This window comes from Babylonia areolata, chromosome 20, assembly GCF_041734735.1.
Source record: "Babylonia areolata isolate BAREFJ2019XMU chromosome 20, ASM4173473v1, whole genome shotgun sequence".
Taxonomy (NCBI): Eukaryota; Metazoa; Mollusca; class Gastropoda; order Neogastropoda; family Buccinidae; genus Babylonia; species Babylonia areolata.
In genome coordinates this window covers 17,981,500-17,995,711 of record NC_134895.1, presented here as the reverse complement: position 1 = coordinate 17,995,711, position 14,212 = coordinate 17,981,500, and the positions used below count along the sequence as shown (strand labels likewise).

Genomic DNA, 14,212 nt, shown 5'->3' with positions numbered 1-14,212 from the left:
TTCCAGCGTGGTGTTTGACTGAAGCTTATCTAATCATCTGTCAGTATCAAGAGATGTTCAGGATGCAGTAGGATTATTTAATTGTTGCTGTACATGCGTGGAATAAAACTATAATTTTTATAAATGCATTGAATTAAGAGTGGAGTGTTAGTTAGGATTTCTAAAATAATTTTATGTTCATTTAAATGACAACTGTCACTGCGACACTCCCAACACCCTTCTTAGTTTATTGTGGCAAGGAGCAAGCAGGAGTCATGTGGTATATGTTATCTCTCCGTAGTTTAAAAGTGCAATTTTGTTCAGAATGAAAGGCACTGAACTGGTTAATAATTTTCCATAATGTTCTTGTCTGTGCCCTGTGCCATCAGCAAAGTAATTACACTTTTTTAACAGCATAGCGCTATAAACTTCTGTTCACTGGTTGTGCAGTGGCACTGATTGTGCAATGTTTTGCTCACCTTCAAATGCAGAGCAGATTTTAAATCATAGATGTTGGTTTGTTTTCCCAGACAGATTCATTCTATCCAGCAATGCGCCTGTTGCTGCCTCACCTGGAAAGAGAAAGAGTGGCCTATGGTATTAAAGAGGTATTTAATAAAGAGTTAAATGTGGATGGAAGGCTGTATTGGTACTGAACTCGCTGATTATACATTTTTAATGCTATGTGTTATGAGAAAAAATTGTACCTTAGTTTTCTGTTGAGAGTACCCAGCTGGCACTAATAAATTGATACAGGCAAAAGAAAATTAAAAGACACACCAAGAAAGCAAGCTCAAATGTGGTCGATCGAATGTGAAGTGTTGTCTGCTGCAGGTCGCTTCGCGGAGCAGCATCTTTGCATGTGCACGATCAGATGTTGATGTTCATGGTGTGTAAGCGACGAACGATGTTTCCCATCTTCAATGTTAAAAGAAAGGCTCCCGAAACAGATGAAAGCTCAGGATGACAAAAAGAATAAATAGTGGTAATACAAATCGAAGCGCCAGCGCATGTATAATGAAGCCTGGCAGAAAGACTTTCCTTGGCACATTTTATTTCATTTTATTATGGTGGCATCCAAAACCACAATTGGGCACTCAAATGTTTTGTCCAGAGTGCCCAACTGGCACCCAAAAAATGAGTTAAATTCGAACCATGGTCTGAAAAGCATTGGAATTCGGGTGAGTTGGTAGCAAGTGAAACTGGAAAATGATGTTTGCACTTGTACTCAGTGCAGAAAGCTAGACACAAGTGTTACTGGACCAGCCTTTATAGTATGAATTTATATAGATTGGAAACACTTATTGTTATAGTCCTTATACACATACGTTTTTGTCAGGACGTTTGCCCATTTGGGAAAAAACACCCCAGTTTTCCCAGTATTTTTGTCTATCTTGTTTTACTATTCATTGGAACTGCATTTAAACATGAGATGTATGCAGCCGATGTGCTTAGGCACCAGCATACTATGTGGAATATTTGATAGAGTATGGTAAACAGTATAGTGTTTCACAGGTCCTTATCTCAGAATTAGTTGTATCATTTTATATGGAAAGAATATCCCCTGAAAACAGAGAATGGCTGTCTGAATGGCAGGGGTAAAGATGGCTTTTACATGTAAAAACTAATCAGTATGAGTGAATGTGAGAGCTGTAAACTACAAACACAAGAGAAAAAAAATGCTTGGAATTATTTCATTTTCCCACTTCTTTTTTGTGTTTCCTTTTATTTGCCTGGCTGTCTGTGTAATCATGATGTCTACTCAGCATTGATTGTTTTCAGAATGGACTGGCTCGCCTGATGATCAAGGTGCTGTGTCTGGGGAAAGAGAGTGCTGATGCTCAGCGACTTCTCAACTACCGAGCTGTCAAAACCGCTCGTGGGGTTTGTCACATCATGTCTTTCACAGTAGAAATAAAACCATTGCATTCTATTTCTAGTTTACTTGAGTACTGGCACCAGATGTTTTAGAAAAAGTGTGTGTGTGTGTGTGTGTGTGTGTGTGTGTGTGTGCATGCGCGTGCATTTGGATATCTATGTATACATCTCTCATTGTGTGATACATCTTTCCATGTGTGCAATTCCATGCAGCATTCACTTTGCACACATATAAAAGAAACCATGGCAAGAAATGGGTTGTCCCTGGCAACATTCTGTTAAAAAAAAAAAATCCATATTTGATAGTCTTCATTTTCTTTTTTGTGGGCTGCACCTCCCACATTCATTTGTATACATGTATGAGTGGGCTTTTACATGTATGACTGTTTTGTATACCCAGCATGTTGGCAACCATAATATATTTTCAGGAGTTACTTTGATGATTAAAAAAATAAACAGGCAGAAAGAAAGTATTAAAAAAAATAAGAGAAAAGAAAAAAGTTGGTGCTGCACTTTAGCAACATGTTTCTGAGAACAACCGGAATTTCACACAGAGAAATCTTTTGTGATGAAAAGTAATCCACTCCAATACAATGCAGTGCGATACAATTCAATGTGATACAGCACAGTATGATACAACACAATACTTACTGCCGGCAGTGCCCTCTGGCATGTAGGGCAGCAACAAAGAACAGCCACTCTTGTCTCTTTTGGGCCAGTTTTTGAATGGTTTCAAAGTGTGTTTCGCAGTCTTGAGTTAATACAATACAATACAATACAATACAATACAATGCAATGCACTGCAATGCAAAACTACTGCTGCAATAACAGCATCATAGTGGAGGGGGAAAAAATATTGGCGAGTGGGATTTGAACCAGTGCGCTCAGATTCTCTCGCTTCCTAGGCGGACACGTTACCTCTTGGCCAACACACCACTTAAGTAAAGTTGATGTTTCAATAGGACGCAGGGGACTTTGCCAGCATGGCCTACTTTGTGCTGAAAACACGTTGCCCAGAGCGGGGATCACTGACCATCCAGCAGGTCAACGAAACTCTGGACTCCATCGCCTCCAACAATGCCGCCAAGAAAAAAACGGCTGTGGAAGACAGCATTCTGTACCTGCTGAAGAACCTCTCTGCCCTGGAGCAGAAGTGGCTTGTGCGCATGATTGTGAAGGTGAGACTGTAGTTCGTTGTGATTTGATGTTGACTGCTGGAGGGTTACGTTCAACTTGTGTGTAATGTCGGTGTTTCTGTATGCATATATTAATGCATTTGTTGGTGTGATTCATTTTTTTCTATTTGTTTTCATTTATGCTTATTTGTTGGTTGAATTGATCTCTTGCATGCGTTGCACTTACAGCAAAGGATAGACAGACAGGGCTTCTGGTGAGTTAAAAATCTTAATTGGGGGTCCTTGGGACTCTTTCACCATTATTCTCAGGGGTTCCAGACTACCCTCAGAGGGTCACTCTAGTGCTGCACATTCTAACGAAATCTGCGTTGCTACACACAAAGAAAGATATACCTTCCAGTCATGATGGTCCAGATTTCTGGGCCAAGCAGTGGTGAAGGGGAAGAACACTAATTCATAGCAGACAATCCCAGCACTGGACTGAAGCTGCCATGCATGATTTTCACTCTGACTTTTGTAGAACTTCCCAGATACCAAGGTACCAGCTTGTTGAACATGCAGTATGTTCTTTCCATTTTAAAAGTATCAAGGATGCATCAATCAGTCAGTCAGTCAACTAGTCAGTCTATCTATCTGTTTCCAAACTTACCTACCCACCTATATACATTATTCAATCAATCAACAAATTATTGAATCTATCAATCAGTCTGTCAATCTATCTGTCAGTCTCTCTGTAAACAGATTAAGAAATATATATTATCAGAAGCCCAGGGCAGATCTACAGATATAGGCTTGTGTTATTTGCAAAAACTTTGTATTTTGGTAATGAATGTTGATGAGATATGCCTTTTGATACACCTTGTTGCTATAATGATTTGCATATTAAGACAGTGTGTGTGTGTGTGTGTGTGTGTGTGTGTGTGTGTGTGTGTGTGTGTGTGTGTGTGTGTGTGTGTGTGTTCTCTGTCTTTATTTTCAATGCTCTGTCGCTGAAATTACTTTGTGTTTGTATTACACACACACACACACACACGCACACGCACACGCACACGCACACTCACACTCACACAAACATGCACACACTCACACAAACACAGACAGACAGACAGACAGACACACACACACACACACACACACACTCTCTCTCTCTCTCTCTCCCTCTCTTTCTCTCTCTGCCTGTCACACAAGTCCTTGTGTTTCATACTTCAGGAGCTGAAGGTGGGACTGAGCCAGGCGTCTGTGCTGTCTGTGTATCACACTGATGCTGAAGACTTCTTTAATGTCAACAACAACCTGGAAAAGGCAAGTTGTGCACAGACATGTTGATGTATCTGGACTGGATTTGTTTGTAAGACGACCACCATAACAATAACGGTTACCAAAAAACATCCTCTTCACTGACGGCAGTTAAAAAACGGAAAAAAAAAAAGAACACACAAGAAAACAAACAGTGCAGATTTGCCAGCAGAGCAACAGCAGTGATAGAAACAAGAAACAGAGAAAGTGTAACAAGGCCCAAATCGCACATATTCAAGCGCATAGAGACTGACAGACAGACATGCATGTGTGTGCACTCACTCACACAACACACACACACACACACACACACACACACACACACACACTTTAATCTGATCATGTGCAGAGTGTGTTCCAGAAATTCTCAACTGGTGGCTGCCAGTGATTCATTTATTTTCTTGGTGTTTTTTTAATTAAAAAAAAAAAAAATGTTATTGACTTCTTTTTGTTTTTGTTATTGACTTCTTTTTGTTTTGTTTTCGAAATGGGGTTGAACACAAGGGATTTGTGCATTTGAACAGGTGTGTCTTCTTCTACGAGACCCTGCCACTCGCATGCACGAGATCGGCATTTCTGTCTTTTCACCTTTCACGCCGATGTTGGGTGACAGAGCATCTCCTGACAAGGTGAGAACGACGTGGATGGTTGTTGGTTTTACTGAAGATGTATGTGGGGTGGGGTGAAAGTGTAAAATAGGTAGAAGACTCTGTAGGGTGGAGATTTTTTCCAGTTGCCCAGGTCAACTTATGTGAAGACCTGCTTGTGTCTGAACCCCCTTCGTGTGTATACGCAAGCAGAAGATCAAATATGTACGATAAGATCCTGTAATCCATGTCAGCATTTGGTGGCTGATAGAAATATGAACATATCCAGCATGCGCACCCTTGAAAACAGAGTATGGCGGCTTACATGGAAGGTAAATAAACAGAACTGTCATACACATAAAATGTTATAAGTCTGTCTTAGTAAGTATGTGTGCATGCCTGAAATCTGATTGAATGACACAGGAAATGAATGATGAGTGCCCAATGGCAGCTATCAGCTGGCTCTACCCAGGTAGGCAGCCTGTTGTGCAAATGTTTGTTAAGTGCTTAGAGCTTGGTCTCTGACCGAGGATAGGTGCTATATAAGTATCCATATCATTCATCATTCACTCAGTTTGTGTGTGTGTGTGTGTGCTTATGTGTGTGTGTGTGTGTGTGTGTGTGTGTGCTTATGTGTGTGTGTGTGTGTGTGTGTGTGTGTGTGTGTGTGTGTACATTTACATGCATGAGATTTTTGTGTGTGTTACAGGCATTAGCATACATGTTATTTGTGTGCAGGTACATGTTTATGGTGCATGCATGTCATAGTGTGTAGTGTGTGTGCATAAGAGCATGCACATGCATTGTGCATGTCCATGAATGTATGCATGTTTGTGTAAGCATGTTTCTGTGTCTGTGTCTGTGTCTCTGTGTGTCTGTGTGTGTCTCTATGTCTGTGTGTATGTGTAATTATGTGTGTGACCACAATTTTTCCTGATTATTCTGTCACTAATGTAAGTATATTTTATGGGTCCTGAAATTTGTCTGCCGTCCAGATTGAAAAGCTGATGGAAGGCCGGCCATACCTGATTGAAACCAAACTGGACGGTGAAAGAGTTCTGCTGCACAAGAAGGGGGATGAATACAAGTATTTCTCACGCAGGTACCATCTTGTTTGTGTCCCTTTATTTTCAGACTGGTGTTTTAAATTGTTGATGTCTAAACCTTTTAATAGCTTTCAGCAGTCTGAATGTCAAGATATCTGTGTTGTTTTGTTACCATATATTATTTTTTGTCTTACTAATTAGAGTCACAAACTTGAATGTATAGGTGCTTATGCTGATAATGATTTTACTTTCACTTTCACAAGAAAAAGAAGAATTACTTAAACTGACTCATTATATTGATGCATGCCTTGGAAAATACTGTTGTTGAAAACAATTATTTTAATTTGATTTTAGTTATTTCTGGCTTGTTTTGTATGATGCGGTTTTTAGATAATTCTTTCATTGTTTTCATATACAAGTTTGACAGACATGATGTTGAGCTTCTTTTTAAAAACTTTTTTTTTTCTTTTTTTACACTTGGTTGAGAGAGCACATTCTTCTGCAAGCAAACTCAGCATTTATGTTTGATGTTTTCCCTTGTGTTTTGAAATACCATTCTTCCATAAGCATACTCAATGTTTATGTTTTGACACATATTCCCTTCATGTTGCGAAATCAAAATATTCTGTAAGCAAACTCGGTATAAAAGTTTGACGTTTTCCCTCCATGTTTTGAAATGACATTCTTCCATAAGCATAAGCATACTCAACATTTATGCTTGGAATTTTCCCTTCATGTTATTCAGTCACATTCTTCCACAAGCATACTCAGCTTTATATTTTGATACATTTTCCAGTCAAATTGTGAAGTCACATTTGCCCATAGGTATACTCAGCATTTATGTTTTGACACATTTTCCCATTATGTTGTGAAATCACATTCTGCCATAACAGATACTAAGCATTTCTGTTTTGACATGTTTTCCATTCACGTTGTGAAATCACATTTTTCTATAAGCCTACTCAGCATTTATGTTTGGACACATTTTCCCTTCATATCATGAAATCACACCCTTCACATGCAGCATGTTTTGACATGTTTTTTTTCCCCTTCTGTCATGAACTCCCCATTCTTCACTTTGCTGTGGACAGTGGCAATGAGTACACCAGTGTCTTTGGCGCCACCCCCTTTGACGGCACCCTGACACCGTACATCGCCAACTGCTTCCAGCCAGAGGTGGACACGTGCATCATTGATGGAGAGATGCTGGGCTACCATGCTGCCAGCAAGACGTTTGGTCAGTATATTTTACAGACCTTGCGATTCTTGGGGGTTCATCACAGAGAATGCTGATTAGAATTGCAGCATAGCAGATCGGTGAAACTGCTCTGGCATCTAAGCATTCCATACCTTCCCTGTGTGTGGAAGAGCTAGAAAAATGCAGAGCACTTTGGGTGAAAAAGGTATTTTACATTTAAAAAAAAGTGTTTTTTTAACAGTTACCCATTAAAAAAAAAAGGATGAAATCTTTGTTTCCTTAGAAGTGTTTAGAACTGAATGAAGATCAGTTGAAATAAAAAATTGAAAATACTTCATTGATGTCCTTTGTTTAAAAACTGTTGAATAATTAGTTTGATTCATAGTGTGTCTAAGATTTGTTTTCATAAAATTACTCCATATTTATGCAGCACTTGGACAGTGATTCTTTTTCTGTGGCAGCTTCATCAGTTTGGAAATTGCTGCTACATGGAATTCACATTTTGCATATTTCTGTTCACAGACTACGGAGAGAAATTAACTTCAAATTTATATATCAGTCTTTTTTTTTTCAAATGCACAAAATGCTCCCACTTTAATCCAACAAACGCATCTTTCTCTCGTGGTGCTTTGTTTCGCTGGACAGGAACCAAGGGAGAGCAGTTTGACATCAAGTCGCGGGACGTGGCGGAGGCCAAAGGTTATCAGCCGTGCGTGGTGGTGTTCGACGTGCTGCTGTACAACGGACGTGTGCTGACGAACCTCCCTCTGCGTGAGCGGCTGACCTACCTGGACAAGGTGGTCATACCTGTGGAGGGAAGGATTCAGATCAGTCGGCACAGGGAGGCACGCACAAAGTGAGTGTGTGTGTGTGTGTGTGTGAGTGTGTGTGAGTTTGTATTCGTATATGTGTGTGTGTGAGTTTGTGTGTGTGTGTGTGTGTGTGTGTGTGTGTGTGTGTGTGTGTGTGTGAGTTTGTGTGCGTGCGTGTGCATTTGTGAGTCTGTATGCTTGTGTGTGTGTGTGTGTGTGTGTGTGTGTGTGTGTGTGTGTGTGTATTTGTTCATATATGCAGGTTTCAGTGTGTGAATATATCTGTGTTTGTTTGTTTGTTTGTTTGTCTGTTGACAAGTCTAAGGTCTCTCCCCACTGTTTGGCACCAGATCATTAAAGAGCTGAACAAAATCAGTTAAGAAAAAAATCAGCATGGCCCTTTTTTTGAATTATATATATATATAATTAACAAATAGTAAAGAGTGGTAACTCTCCATTACACAAGGTACACAACTTCAAGTCAGTGATGCTTACGCTACCGATTCAGCTAGCACACAGGTAAATAAAAGGTACATTGGAACAAACCCAGACACTTCCTCAAAAAAGGAAGTGCTGGGCCTGTCCTTATACCAATCATTTGACATGTGCACACAGCAGCGAAGACAGAATAAATGTGCAAACACAAATTAGCTTTTATTCAAGACTGGCATATATATATATTTAAAAAAAAAAAAAAATTTACAGTCAGGATTGTGTGGATGCATTAAACGACGCCATTGACGGACGGGAAGAGGGCATCATGGTCAAAGACCCTCAGACTGCTTACCGACCCAACACACGCAAGGGAGGCTGGTACAAGATCAAGCCGGAGTACGTCGGAGGCCTGATGGACGAGCTGGATCTGCTCATCGTGGGCGGCTATTTCGGTGAGGGTCATCGCGGGGGCATGATGTCGCACTTCATGTGTGGTGTGGCCGTGCCGACGGAGGATGGCAGTGACCCGGAAGTGTTTCATTCTTTCTGTAAGGTGTGTGTTTTGTGTTTCTTCTCGGTGCATGGACCTCTTTGTCTGATTGTGATTGTGTGGGAGTGCAGGTTGATATGTATAAGTGTGCGTGTATGTGTGTGTGTGTGTATGTGTGCGTGTGTGTATGTATGTGTGCATGTGCATGTGTGTGTGCATGTGTGCGTGTGTGTGTGTGTGTGCGTGCGCGCGCACACGCGTGCGTGTGTGTGTATGTGTTTGTGTGTATGTGTGTGTGCATGCGTGCGTATGTGTGTGTGTGTATGCGCACGTGCGTGCGTGCGTGTGTGTGTGTGTGTGTGCGTGTGCGCGCATCTGCATTACTATGCTCAGTGCAGGCTTACTTCTGCTGTTGGGACAGATAGTGACAGAGTTGGAAATAGAGAGAGTGAGTATGCGTGAGTGAGAGAGAGAGAGAGAGAGAGAGAGACAGAGAGAGACAGAGAGAGAGAGAGATTATACCATAAATAAATACCTGGACTTTCTAAACGCATACAAAAAGCATCTCCAGACTCGGTTAGAATTGGGTGCAAGGATGCTGGTTTTACTAATGATTATAAAGCGTGGGGTGTTAGTACTGGCTCTATGTACTGACACCTAATTAACATTTGTGACAGCAACTTTTGTGAGGCATGATCTGAAATGTGCATTTGTCCGCCATTGATTTCTGGATGCTCAGCAACACACCTTGCCCTCCGCACACACATACACACCCACACCCACACATACCCACCTCCTCCACACACACATGCACTTTGTGAAATAACATGATTATATTAAGAAAGAAACACAATTTCAGAATAAGAAAGGCATTTATAAATACAATTTCAGAATGAGAAAGGCTTCTGTAAAATCATTATAAGTTGTTAAATGGCAGTTTCAGTATAAAAAAAAAAAGCAAATTAAATTGAAAACAAAGCAGTAGGCAGTAAAAGAGATATGTTCTAAAGTAACACGTATATTAATGTAAAAGATTCCTGATAAAGGAACTCTGCAAGGTCTTTTTGCATAGGGTACAGGTGGGGATTTGTTTGTATAGTGTACAGGTGGGGTTTTGTTTGCATTGCATACAGGCGGGGTTTTGTTTGCATAGGGTACAGGTGGGGTTTTGTTAGCATTGTGTACAGGCGGGGTTTTGTTAGCATTGTGTACAGGCGGGGTTTTGTTTGCATAGGCTACAGGTGGGGTTTTGTTTGCCTAATGTACAGGTGGGATTTTGTTAGCATTGTGTACAGGCGGGTTTTGTATGCATTGCATGCAGGTGGGATTTTGTTTGCATTGCGTACAGGTGGGGTTTTGTTTTCATTGCGTACAGGTGGGGTTTTGTTTTCATTGCATACAGGTGGGGTTTTGTTTGCATTGCATACAGGTGGGGTTTTGTTTTCATTGCATACAGGTGGGGTTTTGTTCTCATCATGTACAGGTGGGGTTTCATTTGCATTTTGTGGGGTTTTGTTTGCATTGTGTACAAGTGGGGTTTTGTATGCATTACATGCAGGTGGGGTTTTGTTTTCATCACATACATGTGGGGTTTTGTTTGCATTGCGTACAGGTGGGGTCTGGTTACTCCAAGAAGCAGCTGGCAGAGTTCAACCAGCGCCTGGCCGACCACTGGCAGCCCTTTGACAAGCGGAACCCCCCGCAGTGCCTGATACTGGCCCCAGGCTTCAGGGAAAGGCCGGACGCGTGGATCAAGCCGGACAAGTCCTGCATTGTGCAGGTGTGGCTAACCCTCCTCCATCTGTCCGGGGCAACCATGTGCTTGTTCTGTGTGTGTGTGTGTGTGTGTGTGTGTGTGTGTGTGTGTGTGGAGAGGAGTTTGATGATAAGGGGTGTGTGTGGAAATAAAGCCGCTGTAGTGTATTGCTTTCTTGTATGTATTTTGCTTTAGATATGTAGCTTTTCGAATTTTTGGTCCAATCTTTGTTATGTTGTGTGTGTGTGTGTGTGTGTGTGTACTGGACCTGGATATGGGCTAAGATATTGTGTTGGGTAAGTGATGAGGCTATGGATGCACAATTAATTTCCAAATAGATGAATAAAGATGTAGTGTAGTGTAGTGTAGTGTATTGTAGTGTATTGTCTGTATATTCTGTGGAGCATGTTTAGGACTAACTCTATCACCACCAAGTTTATGTGTGAAAACCACTCCCCAGGTGTTTACGGAGCCTCATTCATCAGCCAAGGGCCTGTCTGAGGATGACTTTGTTGTCACTGTGGCAGCAAGCACCATGTCTTTCAGGCTAATGGTTGCCCCACAAGACCACGTCACATCTGTCTGGCTTCCTTGCATTTCAGCAGAACCTCCTTGGTGGCCACCTTCATACCTCAAGTACACAACAGCCGTTTCCTGTTTTACTCATGCTGACTCATGCCCTCCAATGGCTAGTACAGCAGATCTACAGCCATTCTGTCCCAACTGCCCCTCACGGCTCCATCCCAGACTTCAAGTGTACCACACAGGGCCAGAGGCCAGTCATGGATCTAGTCCCATTTCTCAATTAGTGCCTTCAGTACAAACTTTCCTCATGGAGACCACCTCTTCCATTAGGAACCCCATCACAGAAAGAGACTCCATGGCATAGAGGCACCTCAAGCACACTCCCACAGCCTGATCCAACCCACCTATTGATTGCCTACAACATTCCGCATGTTGATCCAACATGCCACACCCAGGCAGAGAAGCCATCAAGTATCCACATGTCATGTAGCCCAATGTTTACCATTCTATGCTCAGGCAACAGGCCAGTGTCCTTTGTGCAGCTACAAAAAAAAGGGGGTGGGGGATGGGGGAGGGGCACTCCCCATGTCAGCTGTCAGCTCACATGCAGGGTATCTACAGATCTGACGGTCACGCCTAAGGCAAGCCCAACATCATGGTGGGCTACCCCTGTCTGGGGCCACAGTTCCCTTCAAACACGATTATCTCTTTCCCAACCGATGTTGACTCATCAGATCAGGCCACGAGCACCTCCTTGCATTGAGGTTCAACCTCTGCCTGCCCTCATACATTTCTTGAGGCCTTCATGATAAACTGTCCGCCCTCTAGCTCGATTTAGAAAACCCCACAGGGTACACATTTCCACCTCTCACTTTGATTGGAAAGGCTCGACACTTGTTCATCAGTTGACACCTTGACCACTCTCGTGAGATTAGCAAGACGTCTCTGTCTCGAACGACAATCAATGTGATTAAAGGCACGTACGCAGACGCAGGGTTGGGACTTATGCCTCCTCAGCCAGAGTTCACGAAGTCAGAGCATGGTCCTCATCTCTCACCTTTGCCCACTCGGGAAAAACTCTGCTACCTTATTGATTTCTACCTGAGACGTTTCACACTAAAGCAAGGATGGCTTAAAGTCTCAACTCCTGAGAGCAAGGTTTCGGTTGCGCATGCGCACTAGAGCCTATCCATAAAAGGGAAAGGGGCGGAGTTTATCTATAAAAAGCGCGAGCACGTGTCCGGTAGAAATGTAAACATGTGGGAGGTGAAAGCAAAACAAAGACCGACTCACTGTTAGCGGAGAAAGATATCCGTGTACTCCTGCCACACAATGTGGTCGTTTACGGTTGCCAACGTCGAGGGGCTGTCTGCATGCTTTCCAATTCTCACCAGACAGTACCACGTGCTGGTGCTATTTTTATCTGACAGACATGTCTAGCGCAAACACAAACGGCTCTAGCTCCGCCCCTTTTCTCTGCATTCAAATTTTGTATTACGTGTAGCTGACACATTTTGTACTTTCCAAAGTCAATTCAGGTCTAGATTGGAAGCTGCTAGGCAAATCTCGCTCTCTGCCATAAATGAAGCCAAACCGTAGCTTTATTAGGCTTTTATTTTGAATAAACCTTCACCGACGTCACAGTGTCAGACTCTGGTGAGAAACTGGCTTGATTCAAATCGCCCGCCATTTATAGTCCGGTTCAGGCTTTAAGAGGCATCGCCTCTGCAGTCAGTGGTTGCACAACAAGCCACCACCGTGCACAGACAGTAGAACAGGTGAGCCCTCCACCTTGTGTCATTCTGCACTAGTTGGTCATGGTAAAGTATGTTAAAAGGAATTTTTTTTCCTAAAATTACGTTTATCTAACATACTTACCATGACCCACATTTAAGACCCTTCTGTCCTCCCCACTTCCTGTTCTCTCAGCACATTGCACTGGTTACAGTTAATTGCCGTCATAAGAGGAAGCTAGTCAGGAATACAGAGGGGAGGTAACCTACTTCAGGCTGTAGCTACTTTAGTTTTCTCCACATAGGCGGGTAGTAGTTTTTACAGGACAGGAATTGGACTCCGTGCCGGAGTCTGCACTAGTGGGTCACGGTAAGTGTGTTAGATAAACGTAATTATAGGAAAAAGATTTCCTTTTAATTTGATGTCTATAATCATAAGTACATATGATGGGACATTAAACAAAATTCCTCCTGTAAAAATTTAAGTTGAAAATTACCATGCACAAATAAATGTTCAACTGTAAAAATTCATACAATTATTTTCTCCTGTAAGTTTATCTGATCACTGAAATATTGATACAGGTAGTTCCAGGTGGAAGAACAGTCTAGCATCAGGACTGGAAAAGTTTGTCACTAGAAGGAAGAAGTGTTTTTGTGAGCAATTTGGTTGTTACTTTTCTTCAGTTAATGTAGTTATTTATCTTTCCTGTCAAGTGTAAGAAAAATATAGGTTCTTCATTTGTTGGAGAGCTGCAGAACGTCCTGAAGAATGTATGTATAGATATTTTATTTCTAAAGAAAGGAGGTTTATCAGTAAATGAAATTGTAATTGATAGCAAGATTGTATGAATGTTTTTGATATTTTTTCTGGTAGTGCAATGAGGGCACACAAAGAATGAATGAAAATGAATACACATGCATGCACGCACGCTGTGTGTAAAATTCCAGATTTTGCAAGGGAACAACAGAATTTTGATACAGAAGGATGCAAGTCAGATGTGTCAGCAGTATTCAACAACCAAGCATTCAGAATTTAGGGTCATATGGGTATGCACACATACACACACAAATAAATACACATACACCCAAACAACACACACACACACACATACTCATGCACACACACATACACACACACACACATTCAAAACATGCATGTATGCATGCACACACACACATGAATACATTTATGTATATTTTAGGACTCATTAAATACATGTATATCACTCTTCTTAGATCCACGATTAATATGACCCCTTTGCGTTTTCAATCTCTGTTCATTCTGTTTTACTGGGTTCGTCCTCAAAACTCTCAGAGTGAAAAGACAGCACTTTAACTCTC

The 14,212-nt window shown here is 41.7% G+C and overlaps 1 protein-coding gene across 1 annotated transcript in view; it reads left to right on the top strand.

Moving 5' to 3' along the window:
* The window catches only part of LOC143295277 (DNA ligase 4-like), a 31,560-nt gene that overhangs the window by 539 nt on the left and 16,809 nt on the right, over positions 1–14,212 (top strand). The window contains 10 exon segments of the mRNA XM_076606897.1: positions 510–587; positions 1,762–1,863; positions 2,820–3,035; positions 4,203–4,295; positions 4,814–4,918; positions 5,872–5,978; positions 7,014–7,159; positions 7,766–7,976; positions 8,638–8,920; positions 10,470–10,637. Coding sequence (XP_076463012.1) covers positions 510–587; positions 1,762–1,863; positions 2,820–3,035; positions 4,203–4,295; positions 4,814–4,918; positions 5,872–5,978; positions 7,014–7,159; positions 7,766–7,976; positions 8,638–8,920; positions 10,470–10,637 — 1,509 coding nt within the window.